The sequence below is a fragment of the Protomyctophum parallelum genome, assembly GCF_964188405.1.
Source record: "Protomyctophum parallelum genome assembly, chromosome: 9".
Taxonomy (NCBI): Eukaryota; Metazoa; Chordata; class Actinopteri; order Myctophiformes; family Myctophidae; genus Protomyctophum; species Protomyctophum parallelum.
In genome coordinates, this window is record NC_139706.1 from 23,953,825 (window position 1) to 23,973,208 (window position 19,384).

Below are 19,384 nucleotides of genomic sequence, written 5' to 3' on the forward strand. Positions count from 1 at the left end.
GTGACTATATTCATCCAAGAATAGTTCGAACTTTCTGTTATAATATAATCATCTCAATGTGAATGCTAGGGTATATGCATTCACATATGCTTCTTTATAATGAAATGGTGAACAACGAATAGTGGCTAGATAGGCTACTGGCAATACACATCCGACAGAAGAATAAAGACACACAAAAGATTTCAATTAACTTCTTTTTATATATCATACATAAGACTGTCTTAATATAATACAAAGGGCATTGTCATAAACACAGCAAAGTCTTGACTAGATCTTACAATCTGTGGATACATGGACTTATCCTTTCCCCCATGCTGTTCAATTTTATAGTGCATGTTGCATGTACAAAAAAAGTGATAAAATGTGGGGAAAAAAACGTAAGGAAAATATTCAAATGAAATCAGAGGACTTAGACTTCTGTTGGGTGTAAGATATAATGTCAACAAGTATACACGTTTGTGTAACAACCACAAACAGAACAGGCTTATGGAAAATGGAACCACTTTTCAACCATGTGCTTCTCATTTAACCAAAAAGTAAGGTTTGTGATGTACATGCACTTACAATATACCCTGTGAAAATTATTAAGGTTTGAAGATCTAGCTTTCCCTGTTTGATTCAAACCCTACCTCATAGTGTTGTCCTGATGCAGTCAAGTACCTCTGCCAAAAGGCAAGGTTTTGCCACTAAGAAAACAGGAGTTCCTGCCCACTGAATGGTCACCACATTGACAAACATAATCAACATACCAGCAGGAGCAAGGTAGTGAGTTCTATACTTCCTTTATTAAAAAAATATAAATATATACATAAATTCTATTTCAACTATTAAAAAGGGGCTGCATTTCATGACAACTGCTCTAAATAAGAGGTCAATCAGCATGATCTGAAATAGGCGCACACTTACGAGTCACTGCAGTCTTTTTTTTTTCTTTTTTCTTTTTTTTCAGTCTTTATTTTGGAATGTTTAGTACCAGTATGAGTGCCAGTAATCAAACTCCTGGCAATTTCTGAATGTCTCAAATTCTCAGGGGTATGAAAAATGATTGCAAATTTGCAGTTAACCTTGACATCCAGATAAAACTCCAATCTCAATATAGGTAGCGTTACATTTGTATTTGTTGAAACACCAAACATGATTTGTCTTTATGGTCTCTCCTTTTGAATTATGACATTAAAATGACCGGTTTCCTGCCCTGTACTTAAAATGCAGTTGTGGGCAGGTTTTCTGTCTAATTCCAAAGTTGATAAAAATGAGCAACAGAAAAAGAAAGCACTTCAAAATCCCTGATATAAAAAAAAGAAAAAAAAGAAAAAGAAACAAAAATGAATATTCTGTATCAACTATAATGTTCCGAGGACATACATGTCTGCCAAAGCAGAGCATGTGATTGTGGGCTGACGGGCACCAATTCCCTTTGACTAGGACAACAACCATGGGGATCTGCCCTAACAAACCAGAACAAAACCATATCAAACAAATTCCGATTTGCCACAAGTATCCCTTTCCTGCCAGGACAATGACACAAAGAGTCATGGCAGAAAACTAGCAAGTTGACCAAATGATGTATGAAAGGCAGCAAAACCCTTTGAAATAGTATGATGGGGGCAAAAGAAAAACAACGACACAGAAATAGAACGCATTAGTCTCCTTTTTTTTAACCATCAGCTTCTATCTTGCTACTCCGGAGCCTGCAGAGTAACTACCAAATTCTCTAACATACCAAAGTTTTAAAAGACTCCCAAAATAATCTACCAATTAATATGGAAACAGTTTTGGTAAAACGTTGCAAACAAATCTGATCAGAATACACAATAGCCAACGGTCTCAACAACGATCTCCAGTTTTGCTAAAGTAATATATTGCAGCTGTTTTGTATTGACGTTAAAATAAGATCTTGATAAACTTTGCGTCAAAAGTGGTGAACTGCTACATTATTGGTTACAGACACCTATATGCTATAAAACAACTGCTTTGGTATAAAAACATATCCAAAGGGAAAATAAATTCTTGTAAAATTCACAGCATAATTTGAGGAGAAAAAAAGGCAGTCACTTAAATTATTATTTTTCTTCAGTTTCCATGTTTTGGATGGAGAGACTTGTGCAGGTGTTCTGATGAGGAACTACATGCAAAAGGGAAAAGTAACAAAAAAGTAAAACAGTAGACTCTGGAATAGATAGTTCTTTCCACTGCAAAATCCTTAATCGGTGAACAAGATTTCAAGGAAGTAATGTTTAGGTTGATGTGTACAATAAGACCCTGTTATGTAGGGCCCTGCTGAAGAAGAAATCTTTGTAGAGAAAGGCCTCAAATTACCATTCTTATTTACCTTTTTCTATGTTGTTTTAATTTCCTTTAAGAATTAAGGGCTGTCTAGAGAGAAAAATAGAGAAAAGCCATCTTAATTCAAATAATAATGTCCAGCTCCATCTCGTTCCAAGTCCATGAGTCATAAGGCCAAAGGGTTATCTAAGAACCAGCCACTGACTGTCTTCCATTCATTGGGCTGGAGTCTTCCGTCTCCCGAGCCCACTGCTGCTCTCGTTTGTGCCAGGCCCAGTTGCAGCTGCAGACTACAGGGCCTCTAGGCCTGAGGGGTACCACCTCCCTCTTTCCAGCCGACCGGCGTCGGTATCCACCTGCAGGGCCTCCCCTCCACTCGGCCAGCACACGCTGTAGGGACTCCACTGCTATGTGCTCCCCTTTTACAGAGTTACACAATACCGACCAACAACATGAAATATCACCGCAAACACTTCCCCTCATCAAGCTACAGGATTTACAAGCAGCTCTTATGTGAAATTTCACTTAAAATAGGGCAAAACAATTAATAACCAGTGGAACAGTAATGTCAGACATTCCACCGTTTGAACCGAAAGAGGACGCTAAGCATTTCATCACTGACAGCTACCTGTAAAACAGCTTAAAACTTCATTCTGAAATGCTCCTCAGAAGATTTTGCCACATAATACCATATGGTGATTACTCTATGGTTACATGGAATCTGTGAAATGGTAAGATGGATGTCTCAATCTTACTATGGTTATTCTGCAATATTACTTTGTGCCTAATGATTGAAAATAAATTTGATGAAAATTACATATATACTCTTAACAAAATGTTTTTCTCTGTAGTAGCGGTTCAGTGATATCTCCCTTCTGACGTGAGCAGCTTTTGTTCTCAACACACCTTGTAGTAAAAAACATCACCTTAAAAATGACGCACAGGGGGAACACACAGCCAAATGTCAGTGCAGTCACGAGCTGGCCATGGAACTCTGCTGCACACACACTCCAGTCATCGGAGACTCCTCTCGGTCCATGCCCTGCCTCATGCCCAGGTGGCCTTCCGCTAGGTAGTGGGCAGGCCCTGTGTTCGTGCCCATGGGGAACGCGGGGTGCGCTGCCATGCCAGTCTCCTGCCGCGGGTTTGAGAAGGCACCCAGCCCCATACTCAGCCCACCGTTCTGACCAAAGTCCAGGGCACCAGCAGGCAGGTGGCGGAGCTGGTAGGCCTGGTTGCCGTGGTTCCCAGTGGAAGAGGACGACGTGGAAGAAGAGGAGGCAGAGGAAGACAGGGAGGTCATGGACAGATGGCCATGTACCACCTCCATGGAGTCCTGTGTCGAGGAGCTGTGTGTCGGGGAGGTGTAGTGGCGTGGGCGTGGCCGGGTGGCCATCATGTGCCCGTGGTGGTGATGGGGGTGTGAGTGGGGATGTAGGGCCTTAGGGTGCTGAGGGGGAACATGGAAGGTGGTCTCCTGAACTGGGTGCGTCTCTCCAGTAACTGCCTCTGGTCCAACGCCTCCACCCCATACCAATGGAGGAGGGTAAGGCTGTCTTGCCTGTCAAAATCCAGCAAACAATATATTAACAATATATTTCCCAAGGTGTACACAAGATTTCAAGCAAATTAAAACTAAAATAATATTACAGCAAGTTTGTTCAACTTAGACAGCCTTCAAATTTGGCATTGGTCCTTGAAATATTATCCAAGCTAATCTCCAATTAGTAGATTTTTAACTACATGAAATTAAAATAATAACTTGAATTTGAGTTACAGTAATGCCATACTTAAAACTCTGGAGTCGACATTGAATCAATAAAAAAAAGAAAAAGGTAGAATGATAATCATTATAAAGAAATATTATCTGACATTAGACATATCATTGCAGGCTAACAAACCTGTGGGCAGAGGCTGTCACCATCGATGGCAGGCAGGGCCGTGCCAAAGTGCCCTCCACTGTGCAAGTGGTGGTGGGTGGGGTCTGACCTCGCTCTGCCACTGGTACTCGTCCCAGATGACCCTCCTAAACGGGACAAAATGTGTACCAAGAACACCTTGATTATGACTCTGAATAACAAGAGCATTGATACATCAAGGATGAATTACAAATAAAACAAGAGTAGACTAAATTTGTAAGCCATTTGTTGTTATGATGACATACATGTTCAGATAGAGGCATGACTTCATCAGCTAGTACTTATAGTACTAGTTAAGAGTTTTGCTATATGTTTTATCCAGTCTGTAATGTGTAGAGGTGATTAAGTGAGTCATTAAGTCTAGGCCTGTAAAATCACTGCTGAATCCAAATCTGCTAACGCTTTTTTCTTTTTAACTTAAGATAGAAACTTGATTCGATTTAGCTTTTAAAGGTTTTCATTTGAAGGTATATGGCGAATCCAATGTCATATTCTGATTTGAGATCAAATGTGAGGAAACTGCTTGAAACTCATATGGTGAAAATTGTCATTTATAGTCAGGGTTATAGCAAAGAAATTAGGACAAATTCCTTACCAAGAAATAATCTTCAGCAATGTGCTTGAAAATGTGTCTAGACCACACACACACACACACACACACACACACACACACACACACACACACACACACACACACACACACACGCACACGCACACGCACACACACACGCGCGCCTAGGGGAACTCGTGACAGATGCTGAAAGTTGGGGTACCCGCAACTTTGTGGAAAACATTGAAACCATTTCATCTTTGCCTCAAGAAGCTTGTGTGGGGTCAAACTATGTGTTTTCATGATCCTGGATCAATTGCAAGCACTTGTTTTTCACCACTGCCAATTCTTGGCAGAAGAACACTACACCACACACTTTTCCCTCTCATCACAGACCCATTTCTTGTGTGAAAGCATACAGTATATTGCTGGCTGCATGTAAATTAAAACTTAGCTTTGTTTGTTTCACAAATACTACGAGATACTGCTCCAGTCAAATGTCAAGGGCCTGGTACCTCAGAGCAGTACTTCTCGACCTGAGAAGTAGTAGTTCTCTGAGGTGTCTGCAAATAATTTGGAGGGGTCTGAATGCATTCAAAGAAATTAAAATCTGAATAAAATGATAAAAAAAAATAGTATTCATATTTTTCTTATTTCAGTAAAAGCACAGTAATTTTCATTAGTTATTGAATTAATCCGTTATTTAATTAGTACGTAAAAAACATTCGGAGGAAGAGAGAGTGAGGACGGGTATAGACACATTCAGAGACGGCGAACGCATTACCTGTAGGCGGAGACAACATAGCTGTACACAGTCACATCAGTCAGCCGTTCTACTACCGGTACATTGAATGGGAAAGTGACTGATGGTTTTTTAACCCATGTTTTTTTAAATCTTCATTCGCCACCTTCTTACCTCCTTCCACATTGATTTTGACTCATTCAAGGTATAGAACTTTTAAAGTGCTGTATTATGGGAAAGTGACTGATGTTAGTGTGCTCAAACTACTCTTTTACCTGCTTTTTACTAACACTAACTCTACAAAGATGCCCAGAACATTGGGATGAACATATGTGTAGTATAGTATATGGCTGCTCCGTTCTCCGTTTCTCTCCAAAGTTGAATTTTGCCACTAACTGGAGCAGCCATAAACTACACAGGTTCATCACAGGGCATCTTTGTAAAGTTAGTGTTAGTAAAAAGCAGGTAAAAGAGTAACGCTTGAGCACACTAACATCCGTCACTTCCCCATTCAATGTAGTAGAACAGCTGACTGTGTTCACATCGTGTTCACACCGCCTACAGGAAATACGTTTCCTGCGACCAGGGGACCCATCTCTGAATGTGTCTATTAAACCTATATATAAAAAAGGAAAAAAACTAGGGGTTATTCATGATTCTGAATCGATTGCACAAATGTGATCATCACATTTGGCCAAGTGTACCCCAGCTTTCAACCCCATAATTTACCATGATCCACAACTTTTCAATACAACCATTTTTTATATGTTTTTTGGATACCTTGAACAAGTACTATTGCAATGTATTTTGGGCCACACCCCCTTTTAGCTTAGATTGACTGGCCTAATTCACCCTGGCTCTGCGCTCACTGCGGCACTGGGGATTCATAAATTGCCACATAAGCTTAACTTGCTCCATGAAAGTTTAAGAAATGTTCATGTGACAACAGCGAATGGTTAATCCATGTAAGGAAATAATCTGAACATGAAACGGTGCCTCTCAACAGCCTATCGACGGTGAATGAAACTGTGTGATGGATGCATCGTGCTGTTACTAAGATCAATACAAAATATCACACACTCAACACCCTTGGACTTTGGCCCGCAAGTGAGAAACTCAAAGTGGGCAAGTTGAGGCACAGCTATTTACAAAGCGGGGGGCATAAACTGATGAGCCCCAAAATCGTTGTCTTTTTTTTTCAGACTGCGCCCCTGGGCCAGTGTAATAACTGGATGGGGGGCGCACTACAAATACCAAACTCATAAACCCATGGGTGGGTGTGGCTGTGGAGGCAAGAGGGTCTGGACATGCAGGAAGTCCTGGGCACTTGAAAAGCTCCAGACTCTGGGACTGAGCTGGGCCATCAGATATGTGGGGAAGATTGGTTAGTCAGTAGATACAGTGGGGAGACATGGACCCTTATGGGCATGGAGTTCACTGTAGAGATGTCAAATGTATTTTTTAATGGAGCTTTTTAACAGCAAGAGTGGAAAGGCGAACAACCCATGATACCCTGGGCTCCAGTCTTCCCATTGTGATCCTACTCTCTGACCTCCCTACTGCCATCTGATAGACGAGCACTGCTTTCCACATACACAAAATGCTCAGATTCTGTATATTCTGGTCTGGAGCTTTTTAAACTTTGAGTAATGATCAGTTACTGGGTGGGGAGTGACCCATGTTAATATTACTGGTCTTAGGAGAGTTAGTATCGGGTTGTTTCATATTTTTCTGTGAGCCAGTCTGGCATATGGATATTGCCGTCTGCCTGACACAGCCATGCACAACATGGAGGTCTCATAAATATTACCATTGGGTAGGGCTGGGCGATATGACAAAATCACATATCATGATATAGCTCATTTAACATCACGATAACGATATAGCATTATATATAGTTATAATGCTATATAACGATATGCAGGTAGGAGGATTGAGGCAGAAGTGTTTGCACACGCTCTTTGTTCAACAACATCACAGAGGAAAACTATGTGTGGTCCACGCATTTGACCAGCATGAAACCTGACTTTTATAACAGTGACCAGTTTGTTACCCCGCTCTGAATCTCATCAGCCATCATCTCCCTTCATGTTTGTTATGAAATAGCAGTATAGATTAGCAGCGTGTCTGGGCGCTGTGGCGTAAAATACTGCTGTAATGCTTGTTTTGCGACACGCTGATTTTTAAGATCCATATGCTGTATTGCATTTATTTATTTATTTGACAGTAGGTATGTTATAAAGTCATGTGAGCAAGCAAGTTGTTTGAAAAAGGTATTTGATCTCAAATCAGAATATGGCATTGGATAATGGATACCCCATGAAAACCTAAATTCAATCAAGTGTCTACCTTACCTGGACATACAGTAGATTTGGATTCAGCACTCCTTAATACCCTTAGACTTTGGGAAATCTGACCTAGTCTACAATGCAAGTAACTATCGAATATGTATTAAATGAGAACAGCTGAGGAAACTTCAAGTGGAAGTTACCTGAACTAGAGGAGGTGCTGGAGGTGGTTCCTGAAGACTGGGACTGTTCTAGTGCGGGGCTCGTGGACACGCTGCTGCTCGTGTTGGTCCCCTCATCCGCAGTCTTCTTGAAGAAGCTGTGCTGCAGGGCGTAGTAGGGCTGGATGCGGCTCTTCGGGTCATAGTCGAGCATCCGGAGGATCAGGTCCTTAAACTTCAAGTAGTCTGCCACAGCATGGCCAGACTCCCCCGCACGCCGGCCACCTGGGCCCCCTGCCTCCACACCCAGAATGGAGTGGAGCTTCCGTGAGGCTGGAGGCTTATACTGCTCATGGAAATGCACACACACAGGTGAGGAGATTTAATACCAAGGGAACTGCGCATAACACCATATAATTGCAACCATGGTTGGTTAAAAAAAACATAATTCAAATTCACAATTCACAAGACAATTAACAAGGTATTAAGCTCACCCTTTTGCCATCTTTGGTCTTCTTAACACTCCAAGTACCATCTGATAGCTTCTCAAAGAATTTCCTGGCTTTTGGGGCTAGGTCCATTATATGATTGGGAGGAATACCAAGAACTTCAACTATTTTGTTCATCTGGTCCACCTGAGGAAATGTTTGGCAAAGTTAGAAAATATGTCAAATACTTTCTGATTATTGATCTTAAAGATGAGTGCCGTGTCACTAAAATGGTGTTCTTTGATTGAACCAAAAATACACAGGGAAGACATATTTGAATATTATAACCACACCTGGGGGTCTATTAGAGTAATGTTAACTCCATAGTCACGGCACTCCATCTTTAACACTTTTCTGGATAAAAAGGTGAACCATTCTACCAAATTCATCTCAACACAGTAAAAGTGGGTAAATTAAATGTGGGATTCGTTTTTCTTCCACTTTCGCTATTGATTTGATTTGTCCATTAGATGCCCCATTAGCTTACTGTACTGTTACAGGAGCTACTCTTCCTGGGGTCTCAAAATGTAACCATATTGAAGAAAGATATGCACAAACAGCATTATTGGTTGTGACAATCATGTAAATTATCTTTCTTCTAGTTACTTGCTGTAAAGCTTAATGCCAGGATAATACTACAACTTCTCACTACTGGGTACAAATTTGTGATTTGATTAATGTCATTTCCAACAGTACCTCATTGGCTCCACTGAAGAGGGGCTCTCCAGTGTGCATCTCCACCAAAATGCAGCCCAAGGACCACATGTCGATGGCCAGGTCATAGGGCATTCCTAGCAGCACCTCTGGGGAGCGGTAGAAGCGACTCTGGATGTATTGGTATATCTAAAAAAAATTACACACCATAGATTTTAGCTTTAAGCCCTTAGTTAGAAATGATCTGGCATTATCATTGATTGTGTAATCTGTTGATAGGTACCCTTTGTCCTAATTGGCATGAGCTGCCAAAGTCCACTATTTTGATGGCACTCCTCTTGGGATTACACAGGAGGATGTTCTCGGGCTTCAGGTCACAGTGGATGATGCTGAGCTCAGGCGTAGCCAAGAAAAGCAGCGCTGTGCAGAGCTGCTGGGCAAACTTCCGGGTGAGGTTGAGAGAGACGCCACGGAAGTTGGTATTCCGCAGTAGGTCGTACAGATTATATGAAAGCATCTCAAACACGAGGCAGAGGTGGTTTCGGAACATGAAGTGACGCTTGAGGTGAACTGGTGAGGAAGCAGAGTATGTCCAAGTCAAACATACACAAAGCCTTCATACAGCATACAGTGCACATTACCAGGGCTTGACAATAACTTTTTGAGGCACTTTTGTCCTTTGGACAAGTACATTTCCCATTCACTTGTCCAAACACAAAAGTCACTTGTCTGGGGCACAAGCAGTCAAGCACACAAATATTTTAAATCAACTAACTGTAAGTTGGTTTTGGTGAATACATACATTAAATATTGGATGAATATTCTCAGTTTACAAGTTAATATTCCTAGAATGTCTGTGATCTTACATACATTTCATGTATTCCACTATCCACGCACGGTTCCCAGACTGACCTCGTCGGCATTTAAACTTAATTAATTCCTAACGTGGAGTCCTCCAGGTTTCATATCCATTTTTAAAGTTCTGGCAGACCAGGCCACAAGGAAAAGCTGGACTGAAAATATGAAAAACTTCCTTTGGGAAGCACAAACGTATGGGGCACACAATTGACAGGTGCGTTGCAATTAGTGTGGGGTTGATAACTGCCTGCATCTTTTCTCCGTGGTTACCAGACAGTCTGGACACACCGTCACTGACATGGATTACTATGAGTCTGTGGTGGGAAATATTGCTGTGTTGGCTCTTAATTAAAGAAAATAAGACTATATGGGGAAACACTAAGAAACAAGCAAAACGAACTAAACCTAACCTTAACCCATCTGACCTGAGATCAGATTCATACGAGGTTTCCACTGGACACACACTGGTCTGATTAACCCATTCTGACCTGAGATCAGATTCTAAAAATGTCAGTCGTTCTTCGATTTTATTCAAAAATAGTAGCGAGCCACTCGGTGGCGCGCTATGAGCTTGTAGATCTGCTATTTTTCAATAGCTAAAGCATAATATGATGCCAACACCAAAATGGGTGCCCGTTCAGAATGGGTTAAATCAATAACAAACACTAACTAATCCAAACATGAAAAATAATGGTTACATTATGATTGTGCCAAACCAACCAAACATGAAAAGATAATGGTTACATTATGATTGTGCCTGACCAAAAGACGTTTACAAACAGCAAGCTCCGTTAAATTACACCAACATAATTATTTTTACAACTTAAGCATGACTCAATTCAACATTATCACTACTGAGGCAGAGAAATATCTACAACTCGGGGTGCTCCTAACTTTTAGAGTCCCAGAGTTATGACACGGCAGCAGCCGCAGCGCCCTGGACAGCGTGTGCACACAGGGGCGGGTCTTTATACGCAACCCTATCAGGGTTTTGAATAACAGGTTTATCACACCACCTGCCAATTGTGTGCCCTATACATTTGTGCTTCCTAAATTAAGTTTTGATATGTTCCGGGCCCCTCACCGGAGAAAATGTGCGTGTGCAGCTTGTGGACAAGTGGAGATATTGGATGAGTGCACACGCAGTGCTACAAGTTTAAATGCAGACGAGATCAGTTTGATAACCGTCAGCGGATAGGACAGATCTATGGCTGTGTATTTGAAATTATGAAATGTATGTAAGATCACATACTTTAGGGCTAACAAGTTAACAGAAGTCCATCGATCGGCATGCATACTTTCTAAATAGATCAATGCCGTCTATTTGCTGAATGGCGTATAGTTTTTCTAATTATTATTCTTGAATTAATTTTAAAACATCATGTTTTAAATCATATTCGAGCCATAAGATTGATTGGTCATTTAGCACAAAGACTTGTGCCACACTTGATGATGGCCAGTAGCCATTTAAAATAAATAAGTGGCATATGGTAGTTTTTCCCCATTAAAAGTAAAGAAACAAGCCACAGAATAACATGAGGTTCGGTTTTCCTGAAACGGAAGGGTGATTATTAGGAAAGCCAGACAAAATTGTTGGCTGCTAAAAGTGTCACAGAAAAAGTTAAACCAAGAGTCACTTGTCCAACAGACAAGTACATTTTTAATGCACTTGTCTGGAAAGATTTATTAGTTCTTCCAGACAACAGGTCAAGAAGTCCCCTGATGACAATGGTAAAAGCACATTACCTATGTAGTATTTCATCTCAGTATCATGTTTGTTCATGAGCTCTAGGAGGCGCACTTCAATCTGGGCTTGATTGAGAAAAGCTTTCTTGTTCTTGATGATCTTAATGGCAACCCATTCCTGCTCTGCACGGTCATAGGCTTTCACAACCTGCGGATGGATGGAGGGGAAAATAAACATATGTTAACATATGTATTGTAGATACATTTATAGTATCAGAATACAGATATTTCTCAGTTCACAGACCAATTATTTTCACCAGTATGAACATGAACATACCAATACATCGTCTGAAATTACTACATACTGTAGAGCAGATCAGTACCACAGTATCCTTTATTCTCCATTTCACATGCCATATTTACTTTCACATGTATGTATTTATTATTAAGCACCTGTCCAAAGGACCCTTTGCCTATCAAGGAATCGATTTCATAGCGATCCATCCATTTCTCCCCATTTTTGACGATGTAGTCATAGTTATCATCGTCATAGCCATCGTTGAAGACCTTCCTCTCTTTCTTGTGACTAGAGTCTTCGCCCTGACCCTGTTGGTGCCGTCGCTTCTTTTTTGCATAATACACCTGCACAAATTACAAGAAACTCAATGACATGCTCATCTTATAACAAGCCATCTGGAAAATATTTGTAATAATACATTTAAAGAGAAGGGAAAGAAATCCATTCTCACCTCATTGATGTGTTTATATGTTTTGATAAGGTCAATGGAGAGCTTCCTCAGGGGAGCTGAAGTTGGGTCACGAAAGCACTGGGGCATGTGCCTCTGATAAAACAGGAAAATCATATTAACATTTCAGCAATATGATCAATACAAAGCATACTCTGACAAGTACCAGGACTGAGGACTCATTAATAACTTGATGTATGAACAATTATGTAACAGTAAATATGTGGGCTGAACCAAACATATGACATAACCTGTTTGGCCTGGGGTAAAATAAAAATAGGGGGATAAAAAAAACTGACAGCATTAGGGTTACGATTCTGGAAACAATGAATGAGCCAATAAACAACATATCCACGTGGTATGTGTTGTGGGATGCAGGCTCCCCATATACTGAATCGTAACCTATTCTTAAGAATGTACTAAAGAATTGCATGTTAACCAAAATTAACTAAACATGTGAGTCACAGTATACCTGATTGGCAGTGAGCTGTGGGTTCTGATCGCTGTACGGTAAGACCGCAACAGATTGGTCAGTGCTTGGCTGGTGGCGGTCACTGTACTGCTGGTGCGTATGGGGCATTGGAGCAGCCATCTGAAGACCAGCAGTGTGGAAAGAAAAAGAGGGCGCAAGCCGGACGGACGAAGGTTTGCATGCTGAAGTCTCTCCTCCTAGAAGAGATGAGGATGATAATTAATTGAACATGTCTATGGAGATAAAAATACAAGCGGCGAAAAGAACAGGTTCCTGGGTGTAAAACAGGCACATCCTTTCTTTCTCACAACTGATCATAACATGGCATAGTATATTATTTTTTACAAATAGCATATTTGAAAATATAGCTTATTCTGAGCATAAAGCCTTAGTACAGGTATAAAATAATACCAATGACCAGCAAATACAATATATAACATTGCCATTTTCCTTGGTTAAAAAATAATAATCAACTTGGGGACTTAAAATTAAGATAAAATTGTGGTTGAGCATTATTATCATGCAAATGTGTTCTTTCTAAACAAATGAATCATAGGATGATATTGTAGGAGAAATAACTCCAGCATAAATCCATTGTTGGAAAAAAAGAGATTTGTTTGCCTAAAATCTATAAAATAATAAATATTCAAAGATTTTATTAAATTGAATACACAATAGCAGTCAAATATATATCAAGCCTTGTAGGGGAAAAGAAGGAAAAAATTGTGGGCTTATAACGTTAAAAAAAATGAAAATAAATCTCCACACTGTATGTTCAGTGAATCATCCTTCATTTTAAGCCAGAAGGAATCAAAAAAATATTAAATAGCATGTTCAGCTATCAGCATCTCTCACCAGACAACACAATTCACCAGTGCTACACAGTAACCACTATTCAGAATCCCAGCAACAGCACCTAATTAGCATAGCCTATCACCACAGAGATACAGCGTGATTTGGCAAGCCCATCAATGCACAGACCAATCACAACGCAGTATGCAAATAGCCTACTTTTGTTGCCAGGGCAGAGCTGCTCCCATTTTCCAATGAGAAAACAAGAAATAAACAAGAAATAAAATTGAACTTTGGCACACTTAGACGCTGCTTTCAACACAAGAGCCTGACAGCAAAATAGCAGCGCAGCCCAAAACCTGCACTCTATCTGAGAGCATTAGAAAGCTGACCCAGCTGTGGAAAAGGAAAAATACACATCTAGTATGAAATAAGGGGAGCCTAGAGAAACAGAATAGCAGTTGTATACCAAGAAATCTAGGACGTGTTATATTTAATTCCATGTTATGATTATGATATGGAAGAGAAAAATTATATATATATATATATATATATATATATATATATATATATCCTAGGATGAACAGGTGACAGTTTGACAGAGCTCTAAATTGAATATATATTTAGAAATTTGTTTGTTTCTTCAATTCAATTTGTTCAAAATTAATAAATTTCAGGATGACATGTTCCTCGGCTTCAGCTACTGCAAATGTTTTGAGTAAGCCTGACCCTAAATAAGTAAACTTACTTGAATGAGTAGTTTTACTTTTACCCCTTTAACATCGATTGGAGATTCTACTTAATCCTGTAAATTAGTTGCTGTACAAATTTAGAACCATTCCTTTATTAGAGGGAGGAAGAACTTACACTGTCCCTCTCCACCAAAGGTAGACTTAATATATAGCTAACCTGGATGCATCGTCTCCTGTAAAATTTCATATCATCCTGGGAGGAGAGTCCAGCAGCAAACCACAACCAACTACAAAGAATAAAAACAGATCATTATCATTGTGCAATTTTGTTGGGATTCAATTTCAGTGTTTATGCTTTAGTGAAAAGGAAGGGATGGAAACCCCAAACATTAGGAAGGAACTTGATTGGAAATCGTGAACTTTTGCAAATTTTCAAATACAGCTCAATATGCAAAAGCACTAAACAAAGACAAGCTGCTTAGATGGAGTGAAACAAACAAGGCAATAGTGCCCAAACAACTAAAATGTAAAAACTAAAAAGGTGTCAGATAGAGCTAGATAAACATATTGTTCACTCAGGGGGATAAAGATGAGACCACTCTAGAATCAAATCTGTATTATTGTTGTGGATTAAAGAAGTCTGGAAATTCCTCTCAGCATGTCAATCCAGTTAAAAAATTATAGTATATCTATGGACCTGACATCTCTCATTGTTTATAAATTAGTTACACAGCCCAACTTGATTATGCAAATATGTAAGGAAGTGCAGAAGTTTGTTTAGAGCCCATCTCTGAACATCTTAACTGAAATCAGTCAAACTATGGGATGCTCTTTAACTTCTTTGAGTACACATATACTGTTAATGGTCACAATCTAAACCATAGCAACAAAGCAGATTCATAGGACACATCTCCACTGACAATGTACATTCTTCCATTTTCAGTACCGACCTATGAACAGTTCCTTCCGTGGCTTCTATTCATCAAGGCACGAACGGGCCTAAATAGGTGTAAATAAAGCTAGCTTGCTATTAGAAGCATTCTCATATAAAACGATGACTATGTAAATGATCTGTTACCGACTTGTTTAATTTCACACCCAGCTGGTTGCCCGAACGAATTCCTCGTTAAATGAAATGTAATCCATCCAAAACAATCCAAAGCATCAGATGTATGTCCATAAGTCACCCGAACAGCTCTGTACTTACAGTTGATGGGGTATATCTCGTCATGGTTGGAATTTAGAGAGCATATTCAGTACATTTCTCGTCTCCACTTGCTATAGTTTGTGTATACCTCAAATCCCCCGTATAAATGACAAACGCATCCAAGCTCGCGTTTACCGTTAGCACTCTACCGCCGTTAACGTTACCCAACAAAAACTGCGGGACAAGCCAGTGTATCTTTCACCAATCCAACGTTAGCCAGTGACGATGATGTTCAGCCAGCGGGTTGTGGTGCTGCTGGCGGGCCCATTCCACTGGCTCGTCAACAAGCAACCGTTAACCATTGGCTAGTTTAGCATGTTAGCCAAATAAGTTAATATAACCTCTCACTATGGAACGTCTAATGACAAACATGTATGCCTTCAAAAGGGGCGAAAAACGATTTTAGTACAACGTTTACAGCTCAGATCGCGTTAACAACACTGATGCCACTGCCAGTCACACACACTACTTCGCAAGGTTAGCTGCAACGTTAACAACACTGCCAGCAACAAGCCCACACAGCCCGCTAGCAACGTTAGCAACACAACTACTAGCATGACAGCTATTCAGAGTTCGATGCGCGACCGTGTTGCTCGACGAAAAAAAACATGACGTATTTCCAACTGGAAGAAATGTCAACGCGCGTCGCGTCGACACCTTTTCCTGTTGAATATGACGTCATTTTTGTCGAGCGACATGGTCGCGAGGAGCCAGTCCAGTCTGTAAGGTTGGTTCGTTGACCTACTGTCTGTCTGGAGTTCCAACGTAACGTTAGCAACAAGGGTCGACAAGCTAGCGCTGTTATAACTGACTATTAACGTCAACACAGTCTAGCGTTAACACATGATAACAACCGCCATGGTTATAAATATAAACGTTGCATGTCGTCAGAAAAGATCCGTTTTACTTTATGCTCACCTGTGATGGCACGATCTTCATTTAAAGTCCAATAACCTGTATGATGAGGCAACTTATCCAGCTTGAGATTCTCCCCTCCTTGCGCGGTTAGCGAGGAACATTTAAACCCGATCACCCACTCCTCTGACCGGCAAACTACACAGTTTCACCACACTAAACGTTACTGGCCGATCAAACCCAGGAGGGTTCACCAACTGCTCTCGGTAACTTTGACAAATGTCAGCAGATGAACAGCAGTCTGCTAACGTTACCGATCTAGCTAGCACGCAGAACTTACTTGCTAACCATAGCAAACTGGATTGCTAGCTAGTTGACAAAATGAACGCGGCTAACATTGGCTAGCACCAGGTTCTTTAGCTAGCCTCAAGCTAACAATTCTAGCTACCGCTAAAATAAACGTTGAGTCAAATTCAGATTTCAGGTTTCTTCGAGAATTCAGCGTCGGTCACTTCGATATATAAGAGCGTTGAGGTAATCCAATCCACTAGGGTGAAAAAAAACATGAAACAGAAACCGTGTCCTCTGATAATTTTTGGACAAGAATTTTATGTCAATTTTCACAAAATGGCGCGCGGTCCAAACCTGCGCAGTGAACCGGCCCGGTGGACCAGAGACACGGACAACTGAGTTAGCGCGGCGCCGCCTAATTATTTCAACTCCGTTAAACCGTTTGCCTCTTGATTTTCTTAATCCGATCTACTCGACGCATTTCTTTAACCGAAAATGTCAAAGATATATCCAGTGACAGCATTATTCCGGCGGGAAGGGAGAACATTTGAAAAGACTGAGCTGGGGGAAAAAAAACCCTTCTGACAAAATGGCGATGCTCTGGCTTGTTACCATGGCAACTGTCAATCAAAAACAAAAGTACCCGGATGTACCAATGACGAATAAAATCTCACTGTGTCTAGAGCAGAGTAGAGCTACCATAGATATGTCTATGAGAGCTACAGCTACCTGTCTGGCCTTGTAGCAATGAGCCCATATCTACAATAAATACATAAATTAATGTCTATTACCAATGATTCTCAAACTTTCTCATGTTTTGGCGTATTCTGTGTTAAAAAAGGGCAAAGGTTTTTCCATATCCTAGGGTCTAGGTAGGGAGTGTCCTTATCCTAGGACCTAGGGAGTGTGCATACAATATTTTACAGAACTCAGTTGGGCCAAATTAGCGATTGGGCCAGTGGGGCCGTGGCCCAGGGGCCCTTCAGGGAAATTGGACCACTCTGTAGTCTGTACTGGGTTTGAGGCCCTGAAAAAAGCTCCTGGGGACCTTCATTGGTCATTGATTTTGTTAAATTTAGGTCAAAATGATAAAATTGATAAAAAACTTTTAAGCAAAAAAACTTGAAAATTCCGCGAGCACGCACGCTATGGGGGCCCCAAGAAATGTACCGGCCCAGGGGCCCTTGTGGGGGTTAATCCGTCCCTAGGGTAAAACACAAATCGGGCTCAGGCCGGCAGCGGTCCGGGCAGTCGGGCCTAGGCTCTTAATGCAGCCTGACCGGCTGCATCACGGGTTCGAGTCAAATTAAAATAAAAACATGAATCGGCCTGTTATAGCGCCACCATGAGGCTGATTTGAAAATTTTCAAGTGGCATTTCTCCTAATGGGAAAGTGCATGCTAAATTTCACGAAGATTTGAGGCATTTATGATTTTGTTCAAAATGGAACACTTCTGCAAACTTTGGAAGCCAATATGAAAAATCTGAAAGACCCGTTTTGTTTAATGACTAGATATAATGTGTACCGGTTTGCGTGATGTCTGAACGAGTATAGCCTGGGCACCATTTCATTCGGGCGGGGGCGGATGATATGGTTATGTCATGTTGTAGTATTGTTTTGTAGTCGACAGGCAGGAACAACAGGCGGCGGCAACTTCCTTTTCCCTCTCAATAAAAGCTACAGGCTACGAGAGCTTTTATTGAGAGGGAAAAGGAAGTTGCCGCCGCCTGTTGTTCCTGTCTGTCGACTACAAAACAATACTACAACATGACGTAACCATATCATCCGCCCCTGTCCGGATCATACAGACTTTTGAAACAGAGACCAGGCTTTCCTCCGAGGTGGTGGAAAGCCTGGTGAGGCGAGGTTAGTACGAGTATGAGTAGTGTCTGTACGAGTAGTGTCAAAATCAGCCTTGTGGTGGTGCTATAATAGGCCCAGGTTCTGCTTTGGAATCCAGGGGAGTGTGCATATTTTCGCTGTGATCAAGCCAACGTTACAGGAGATTAGCTGTTCAGTGTTCACAGACGGACATAAACACACACAAACACACCCACGCACACTACACACACACACACCGTCACACACACGCACTGTCTCACATATACGGAACTTAACAAGGACGGACAGGGTGCAAAACAAAGTCTCTGCCATATGCCTTCAGCCTGGCGGAGACAAAAAGCTATGACATAGTTCAGTAGAAATTACAGGATGAATATGTCATAAATTAATCAAAAGAATAGCTGATGGGTAGCCTATATGCTAGCTGAGACACACATGTTCAGACTGAGACTGTCTCCAAGATCATCCAGTTGGTACAGTATAGGCCTATATTGTTCTATATTTGTATAGGTTTTACAGCAATTGCAATATATTGTTCAGAACAAGTTGGTGTTTGGTACATATTTCCCAATCAGTTAATTGATATTCAATTTGTAACTTTCTTGTTCTACCCTGGACCTGAACCCATCGGTCTCCTGTGCAAGAGCTGAAATGTCGACCACTGATCTAATAGAGCCTGTCTATATTTGCTCTTGGGGAGAATTATATTTGGACCCAATCCAGAAACAGGATTGTGTCAAAGTTTGTGTCCAAGCAAGACACAGCTCTAAATGTCTCAGAAGAGACATTTGGTTGCTGGAAGTATAACCACTAACTACCATAACTACAACCCTCCAGGGTAGTAGAGGAAAGTT

The 19,384-nt window shown here is 40.9% G+C and overlaps 1 protein-coding gene across 3 annotated transcripts; it reads right to left on the minus strand.

Moving 5' to 3' along the window:
* Nucleotides 1–180: 180 nt before the first annotated feature.
* dyrk1ab (dual-specificity tyrosine-(Y)-phosphorylation regulated kinase 1A, b) lies at nt 181–17,277 on the minus strand. 3 transcript variants are annotated; one of them, XM_083772848.1, is made up of 12 exons: nt 16,460–17,277; nt 14,552–14,621; nt 12,851–13,047; nt 12,382–12,474; nt 12,086–12,274; nt 11,693–11,840; nt 9,372–9,658; nt 9,131–9,277; nt 8,441–8,581; nt 7,989–8,292; nt 4,188–4,312; nt 181–3,847 (listed from the first exon to the last, which is right to left on the minus strand). In XM_083772848.1, the coding sequence occupies exons 2-12, from the start codon at nt 14,559–14,561 to the stop codon at nt 3,260–3,262; spliced, it is 2,229 nt and encodes a 742-aa protein (XP_083628974.1). In that variant the 5' UTR covers nt 14,562–14,621; nt 16,460–17,277; the 3' UTR covers nt 181–3,259. The 3 variants fall into 3 exon arrangements, with proteins under 3 accessions (XP_083628974.1, XP_083628975.1, XP_083628976.1); XM_083772849.1 differs by lacking the exon at nt 16,460–17,277 and adding an exon at nt 15,542–15,996; XM_083772850.1 differs by lacking the exon at nt 14,552–14,621.
* Between the last annotated feature and the right edge of the window lie 2,107 nt (nt 17,278–19,384).

Bases quoted from the DNA above. Each gene is read 5' to 3' on its own strand.
- dyrk1ab (XM_083772848.1), bottom strand. The intron at 11,841-12,085 runs GTGCTTAATAAT...ATCCATCCGCAG, and splicing joins GCAAAGGGTCCTTTGGACAG to GTTGTGAAAGCCTATGACCG. The intron at 9,659-11,692 runs GTAATGTGCTTT...CTTCCTCACCAG, and splicing joins TGAGATGAAATACTACATAG to TTCACCTCAAGCGTCACTTC.